The sequence below is a fragment of the Chanodichthys erythropterus genome, chromosome 24, assembly GCF_024489055.1.
Source record: "Chanodichthys erythropterus isolate Z2021 chromosome 24, ASM2448905v1, whole genome shotgun sequence".
Classification (NCBI taxonomy): domain Eukaryota; kingdom Metazoa; phylum Chordata; class Actinopteri; order Cypriniformes; family Xenocyprididae; genus Chanodichthys; species Chanodichthys erythropterus.
In genome coordinates, this window is record NC_090244.1 from 21,071,257 (window position 1) to 21,080,045 (window position 8,789).

Genomic DNA, 8,789 nt, shown 5'->3' on the forward strand with positions numbered 1-8,789 from the left:
TTAAATATCTTACTCAGGACAGTATTAAATAAAAAATAACATGCATTTTGTAAGATCTCTATTATTTTGTTAAAATTTTGCACATTTTCACAGATTCTGCAAGTGGTTCACATACTTTTTCTTGCAACTGTATGTCTGTGTGTGTGTGTGTGTGATATATATGTACACACACACACACACACACACACACACACACACACACACACACACACACACACACACATGCAAAAGGTTGTAAATAATGTGTATTTATATACACACACATAAATGCAAATATATATATAATAGTGCAGTCAAATCAATTAATCGAATCTAACATAAAAGTATATACTACAAAATTTATATACATATATACAGCTATGGAAAAAAATAAGAGACCACTCCAAGTTCAGAAATCAATGTTAAGTGGTCTCTTAATTGTTTCCATAGCTGTATATATATATATATATATATATATATATACACATATATATATAAACTTGTGTGTATATATATATAATAGTAGTGCTGTCAAATCGATTAATCCTAATTAATCGTGCCTAACATAAAATTTAGATGTGATTATCATTCAATATCATTCAAGTGAACAAATATAAATTATATATATATATGTATATGTGTGTGTGTGTGTGTGTATACTCATAGTGGAATAACCTTGTTAAGTTTTCTATATAAACAGTTGTGCAAGGGCACCAAATATAAGGAGGTCAAAGGTCGAGAGACAGTCAGCCTTGGACAAGACAACGAATCAGCCCATAAACACAAACCTCAAGGATGTGGCTAAGTGTGTGTGCAGTAATCCAAGACTCACCAGACTAGTACAATATACATTTATTAGAAAATATATTTCGTAATTTCAAGACAAGTCAGTCATAAATAGATTTTGAATCAACAATCTATCGTGCAAAAACAAATTGAAATGCTTGGGTCACATAATACCACACTATTACAAATAATTAAACAACAAAAACAACACTGACACAACATGAAGTGAAATGCTTTGAATGCATTCACAATAAAATGAATGAAGTTAAGCCCTGAACATTCACAGTGTAAACCTTAAATTATTTACAAAGGCCTTTGATTGAAACCACTACAAATGAAAGCATTATAAATCATGTCACGTCGTCTTGAGGGGTTTGATGAGTTTTTCTAGCTTCATGGCGGTGTTCAGATCTCCCTGTACTTTCAGTTTGCCGCTGCTGTATGCGGCGAACGGTCGCAGACCGCCTTGGAACATGGCCAGCAGATCCTGCTCGCTCATGCACAGGGAAACATCCGGCTCTCTCGGCGGGACGCCCACGCCACACGCTCCACGTCCTGAACACAGACACAGTAAACCGCTGAGGCAGCATTCAGGGGATTTCACTACAACGCACAAACGGTGTAGAGACCATAACCCAAAAGGGGCAGTCAATCCAAATCTTAATACGTGGGTTATTAATTATGTCTGCATGTAATAATATACTTTGAGAAGTAAAGTAGGTTAGAGATTATGGATGATGTTGGTCTTCATTTGGGTGCCATGTTGGTGTTAGAACTTTTTTATTACGCTGTAAATTAAAGCACAGTGTAAAAATGCATTTCTTATACTCTTTTCTAGGCAACCAGATATTTACCATTCAATAATCTTACCTGATGTTTCATGTAGTAACATCTGCCTCTGTTATTTTAGTTTTTATTTTAGCATTATAGTTTTATTAATATTCAGAATTAGCTTTTATTTTTTTAGTTTATGTTAATTTTAGTTTCATGTTTAGTAATTTCTAGTGCTGATAATTTGATTAATCACGATTATCTAACATAAAGGTTTATAATGTTATTATGATGTAAATATATAATGTGTGTGTGTGTGTGTGTATATATATATATATATATATATTATATATATATATATATATATATATATCACACACATAATTTTATGTTAAATGTGAATCATCACAATTAATAGATTTGACAGCATTGGTAATTTCACGTCCTTTTATAATTTTTTTTTTTTTTTTTTTTTTTTTTTTTTAAATATTGCTATTTAGGTTTAATTTATTTTTATTTCAGTTTTAGATTTTTTATTTTTTTCCCCCCAGTTAATAATTTTAGTGCATCAACTTAAACTTATTTCAGTTTAATGCCAAGGCAACTTTTCTAATTTTCATTTAGTTAAAGTTTTTCAACTAATATTTATATTTTACTTTATTTCAGCTTAATTTCAATTTACATAAATGTTTTTAATAGTTTTAGTTAACACTGATTTTCCTCTGACTTATTTGTGGGGTTTTTCATCATTTGTAATGACTAATAGTAGAGTAACATCAGGAAATTATAGTAGAAAGCATCTCAGAGATGTTGCCCCGAATAAGCATCATCACTAAGCCATGGCTCCGTCCTGATATGGTTCCAAAATAGGTTCAGATTACCAATAGCAGGCAGTACACCAGGTGTAGGCAGTGAAATGGCACTGGTAAAGAGACTTTTTTGGTTTATATACAACCGTTCTCTCATCAGTGCTTCCCACAGGTTTGAAATATACTTGTGGTGGTAGCCGGGTGAAAAATCGTCCTATTACCCACGGCACAAAAATGGTCTACTACATGTGACAAACAAATAAGGTTTTTATCATTATTTATTTATTTATTTTTTTTATTTTAATTACATAGCATACTATTACATTTAACTACATACTGATATTATGCATTATTATTCATTGTAAATTATGCAAAATTACAGCATTTAAATGGTTCTCCTTTTCCTATGTTTTATTTGCTGTCATATATTATCTCTCTCAGTGAATGGGACACAGATTTTACTAGTAGAATTTATATAATGAATAATATATCTGTGTCAAATAATGTTCTTAGTCTTTTCTTCCTGTGGGGGAGACTACAATAATTTACTATGAATTAAATGAAAATCAAATTAAATACAATTTATTGTGTAACCAAAATACCAATAATGCCCAAAAGAAAAAGAAAAAACTTTGCAAAATGCAGCTCCCGTGGGAATATCAGCAGGAGTAAACAGTTCTGACGCACATATAATGAGCAGGTACGAAACGACTAGTTAATCGATCGCGGATGGTTTCATTATCTTGGGCGGATATAAAAGTATAAGAGGATAAATATAATAAAAGCAAAAATGTGTCTCCAAATATACTTGGGCGGCCGTTATTAATCCTGGGCGGCCCACCCAAGTAAAGTCTATGTGTGGGAAGCACTGCTCATACACAGTCTCAAGCCCCGTTCACACCGCCAGTGAAAAAGCAACATGGTCCCATTCATTTTCAATGGAGGGCTGATGACTTCCGGCAACAAGAGTAACAGTGATCATTGGTGACAGAATGTAGGCGTGTCAAGTGATGCGAGTCACAAGACAAAAGTTTAGGAATTTTAACTTTATGTACATGAGCAGCGAATTTTGTGAGGGACGACCAATAGGTGTGAAGACTGTCAGTGGAGCTCACATCACTCATAAATAAAATAAAAAAATAATATAATAAAAGAATTAATGGAAAAGAAACTGTTGGCAGTCTTAGTGAGTTTGATTCATACATTGATTGTTTGTGTTAAATATATGATGCTGTGAGCAATTTAGCACTGCTGCATTTTACAGTTTCCCCTGCATTATATTGATTACTAGGGACAAGAAAATTTATTATTTGTCAAATTTGGATGACATCTTAGTGATTTTTGGCAGTATGAGAGAGTTGAAACAACTCAGAATGCTACTTTTAATTCTTTTAAGACTAATTAGAATGGTATCTTATTTTTTCCAGCAATATATATAATTTGTGATTGCATTTTCTAAAGATATGGTCATACGTGCTGTCTACCAATAACATTAGAGCAACAGCACTAGGAAAGGCCACAAGCATCTGCACAGTACAGAGACTAGCGACACGCAGCAACAAAGTTCCTGACGGTGTGAACGGAGCTTCGGTCTTACCTTGTGTCAGGTCCACATAGTAGTTGTTGGTCTGTCCAGAGTCATTGGTGATCTGAAAGTGGTAACAGGCCCCCACCTGATGAACCAGCTCCTCTGACAGCACTGATCTGACCCCATCCATCAGTCCATCCACACTGCTGACACTCGCAGCTGAAACTGAATGCAGCTCATCTGCGAAGCTCACTGTATCTGAGAAGGAACCACAAAAATGGGACTTATTATGATGCTTCAAAGCATTTTAAGGGATGATAGGTGAATTTACATTTAGGTATACGGCAGATGCTTTTATCCAAAGTGAGGAATAAAACAAGCAATTTATTATAGAGTAAGGATTAATCGGCGTTAGATTAGATTAATTGTTGATAATAGTTTCATTGATAAGCGATTAGTCGATTAAGCAAGGCCATCATTAGAGTGTGTAGTTTTGAGGTGTGGGGTTACAAAAATCCAGTGGTGCGCGTACAGTACGCACATACTCTTCTGATGACGAAATTCGCGTCATGCACACTGTACGTTGACCCTCGCGTGAGCTTAAAAATGTAACCATACTTTGGGCTTGAGCGATCAAACCAACCCAGGCACACTCCAGCAGTAAAACAGTGTCCGACTGGTCTCTACACATCGTCCCCTCCCACCATACCGGAGATACTTTTTCCATTGATTCCATTGGAACTTTCAAATGACGTTGAAAATCACTGAGTCGTGATCCCAACATGATCGGATCCCAGAAATCCTATAGCTTTAGCCAAGTAGCATGTGTAAACTGTGCACCGGCGGCACTGTTTCATAAAAATAGTATAGTTTGTTATAAATATGCTTGTTGTATTCTGCTAGTTGAGACCTTTCAACGATATATGACATGTATGACATCTATTTGTTATGTATGATGATTTTACAAATCACACGTTCATGTACAGCAGTTATTTTTTCAGAAAAGAGCACTTATAATATGTCAGCAAATTTAAAAGCACTTGTTAAGTGATGGTCATATTCCTTGTATTCACTGTAAAGCCAAGCTTCTAAACATTAAACATCAATTTTGTGTTGGTTTAAGCAAGTGGAGCTTATAATGCTCCTTTTCACAAGATGTAATATAAGTCTCTGGAGTCCCCAGAATGTGTCTGTAATTATAACTTGTCAAATTTGCACCTATTTGCGTGTGAGCAAAAACACACTGTTTTTGTGTGTGTCCCTTTAAATGCAAATGAGCTGCCACTCTTTCCAAAAGAGGGCGGAGCTTTAACAGCTCATGCTTCAGTTGCTCAACAACAACAAAGGTGGAGAATGTCAGGCAGCCAAAATGACGTTTGTCAGTAACTGTGTTCAGCCTTACATTGTTCAAACCGGAGTCGACACTGATGGAGAGACTCAGGAAGAAGTTACAACTTTTTTAGAATGAAACTGAACATTTCTGAACAATTAGAGGATAAATTTATGTAGTTGCTGTGGAGTTGATTCAACTTATCGACTAGCATGTGTCGTCATGTTCATCTTTTGTGCAAATCCAGCGTTGAATTGAGCCTCGTTTGTGAATTAGTCCGGCGTAAAATGACGGCATGGTAACAACACTCTACTACAACAACTCTTTCACTTCTCTAAAGCAGCCCAACATGGACTCGCCCCCTTTGTTGCGTGTTCTCAGGGTCAGGGTTTATGTAAATTTTGGGCGTTGTGATGTCACCAACCCGAAAAGAAGCTTGATGTAGTCCCTACCAGCCGTTTACTGTAGTCCTTAAACAGTGATTTCTGTAAAAGAAAATATCTCCCTTTGCATTGAACTTTGAGCGTCGTAACTTTGCAGAAGTTGTTTATGCTCTAACAGCAACATTATATAAAGTGAAATCATAATCAAGGACCCCTTTAAGTGACGTGATAAGTTAGTAGCACCCTCCCTTCGGACTTAAGGCCAGAACACACCAAGCTGACGCCGACAAACTAGTGGTGATGAAAGCAGACTGCAGAGTTGGCTCACGTCGGCAGCGTCTGGGTCCAAAGTTGCCCTGACACACCAAACCAACGCTAGACAGCCGACAGCCAAGTAGCACGTCAGTTCTGCGCCTGCGTGAGATGAAATGCCTTTCCGTACCAGCAGGTGGCAGTATCTGAACAGCCAATCAGGATGATCAGCTGGCCCGACGGACCAATGAGCTCCGACACCGATTCAACATTTCGAATCGGCCGAAAAAAAAGCCGACAATGATCAACTTCAGCCGACGTTGCGGAGCACACTGAGAAAACTTAGTCGGCTGACGAAATAAAACTGCCCGAAGGCCGACCGTCGGGTCGACGTGTTCCTGCCTTTTTGAAGTAAAGGTTAATGATTAATTGATTGTTAATTTAAACAACATTCGATTATGGGAATTTATGTATATTTACATCCCTATTCTGAATCCAACCATATCCTTTATTCTGATATCTTTTAATTGCTCTGTATGTTCATGAATATGTGGAGGATTCTAACATCACCTTGACTGCTTTGAGACGCAGCCGTCTGGCCCAGGAAGTGCATTGCGAGCTGCTGTATAGGTCCGGTGAGACCTTCCAGCCCTGGGACAGAGGGGGGCATGATTAAGGGCCCCGAGTGTCCCCCGTCTGGTTCCCGGAGCACACCCTCCAGGATCAGCTCCACACGGTCCACCTCCAGACCCCATGGCTTCGTCATCTCATTCATGTCCATCTGCATCACAAAAGCAAAAAAATCTTAATCTTTAAAAAGAAAATTGCGGAATTCTGTGGTTAAAAGTGTAATATTTCTTTGTTATCTCTCACCCCGAGATGTTCCCCTAGTTTGATTCTCTCCGTCTGTATCTCCCTCAGGGTCTTTTTGCTCAAGGTCTGCATCATGGCGTTCTGTGCAGTGAGACGGGTGGAGGCGTTCAGATCCTGCACGGCCACCACTGACATCACCGGACTCCAGATCCGGAACTGGATATCCGCTCCAACCGACACCAGACCACCGTCTTTGGTGCTTACCTTTTGAAAAATTGTGCGAATGTTGAAATACTTGGTATATAGAAAGATATGTTTTTAAAAAGCACTGATATTTAATTGCACCTTGCATGGTGGGACGTTAAAGGCTCTGGTGCGCAGGTCAACTCTCTGCCACTGATCAATCAAGGGCAGAACCAGAACCACTCCTGGACCTTTAGGAGGACGGATCCGGCCCAGACGAAAAACAACTATCCTCTCATAGTTTGGTACAACCTGAAAATAATACTGTACATTTAATAAGTGCTTAACAAAGACTAAAACTCTGCTAATAATTGTGCTTAGAACTGACCTTTAGGACAAACCATCCAGATATGGGGAAAGTTATGAAAGTAACTAGAAAAACCAGGGATGTAACGATCAGATTGCAAATCCAGGACAACAATCCTTGAGATTTATCTGAAATGCAGATCATACACACACACACACACACACACACACACACACACACACACACACACACACACACACACATTATATATACTTTTATGTTATATGCGAGTAATCTCAATCGATTTGACAGCACTAATAATTGCTATTGTATAATAAATTAATACATATTAGCATAGTATATTAAATATATTAGAATAAGTATATTTACATTACAAGTATTACAATCATTATTCATATTTAGTTATGTGCACCGTAGTCACTATAACGTAGAGTGAATACCTGTGAAGTCGTTTTGAGAGACTTTAGGGACATAATCAAATGAATGTCCTCTCTGATCATAATGATTTTGAGTGAATTCAGAATGAGATGAAAACAGTCCAGGACCATCACTGTACAATTTATCTCTCTGCGACAGACACTGATACTCATAACCCGAAGACTTCCCGAACATTGTCATGCCGTGCCAGAATAGATCTCGCTCCCTCCGTGATGACTATGATCGTTATTATTCTGAAAAAAGGTAAAACTAAGTGCATGGAGAATCAAAACAAGAAGCACTTCCGCATTTTACGACGTTTAAAGTGACGTAATGTGCTGAGGTCCAATGCAACGGCGCCCTCTACAGTAACGGAAGTGGCAAGCATCATACTGAGGTAATACCATTATGTTTTTATTAGTATGGAAAATTATATTATTTTCATCAATTTTGATGAAAACCTTTTTCTTAACGAGCCGACTGCGTTTTAGATTGTAATTTTTCCGGAAGTTTCACTCAAAAAGACTGAAATAAATCGTTTCAAAAAACAAGGTTGCGCTACAAATAATCCGTTAATTTGACTGAACAAGCTGTAAATTTCCTTCAGACTTTAAGAGAACAACACGAATATGCCCATCTAAAGAGCTCTTTTCAGTCGCTAAATTCTCTCTTTCCAGTGTTGTTTTCAGAAGGATGTTTTAAAATGAAGGCTAATTGTCCCCCCTTTTCACTTCTAATCCATATTAGCAGTGTTTACAGGAATTTTTCTAAAGCAGGTAACTTAAATACAATTTATAGCTTTCAAAATGATAGAAATTACTTTGAAATATTATCCAGTTAAATAACATTTTTGATTATGGCAACATTACATAATACATAATTGACCTTTCGCCGGGAGTTAGATTGACAAGCGATCTAACCAATCAGAACGCCGCATCCGCCATTTTGTCCGTCAAAGCAGCCAGTAGTTAAAAGATTAACCTCGGTGGAGTAAAACTTGAAAAATGGTGTATATTGACGTCTTTCCGTGTTTGAAACAACATTCATTCTCATGTTCATGGACTATTAGGAAGAGATGATCGGTTTTTACGAGCGGTTGAGCTGAGGATCTACAGCAATCTGTCACGACCATGGTCACACGACACATTAAAGAGCAACAAAACGGTTTTTATTGTTTGAATTTCTTTAATAACTACACGGTTTGAAAGCT

At 37.3% G+C, this 8,789-nt stretch overlaps 1 protein-coding gene across 1 annotated transcript; it reads right to left on the bottom strand.

Moving 5' to 3' along the window:
- Positions 1 to 822: 822 nt before the first annotated feature.
- stoml1 (stomatin (EPB72)-like 1) lies at positions 823 to 7,886 on the bottom strand. Its single transcript, XM_067379445.1, has 7 exons — positions 7,603 to 7,886; positions 7,223 to 7,329; positions 6,997 to 7,146; positions 6,712 to 6,915; positions 6,409 to 6,619; positions 3,943 to 4,131; positions 823 to 1,320 (listed from the first exon to the last, which is right to left on the bottom strand). Exons 1-7 carry the CDS (start codon positions 7,778 to 7,780, stop codon positions 1,121 to 1,123), a joined length of 1,239 nt encoding a protein of 412 aa, XP_067235546.1. The 5' UTR covers positions 7,781 to 7,886; the 3' UTR covers positions 823 to 1,120.
- Between the last annotated feature and the right edge of the window lie 903 nt (positions 7,887 to 8,789).

Excerpts from the sequence above, each read along its gene's own strand:
- stoml1 (XM_067379445.1), bottom strand. The coding sequence starts at position 7,780 with ATGACAATGTTCGGGAAGTCTTCGGGTTATGAGTATCAGTGTCTGTCG. Across the intron at positions 6,916-6,996 it reads TTAACGTCCCACCATGCAAG|GTAAGCACCAAAGACGGTGG; the intron begins GTGCAATTAAAT and ends ATTTTTCAAAAG. Across the intron at positions 4,132-6,408 it reads TGCGTCTCAAAGCAGTCAAG|ATACAGTGAGCTTCGCAGAT; the intron begins GTGATGTTAGAA and ends GTTCCTTCTCAG.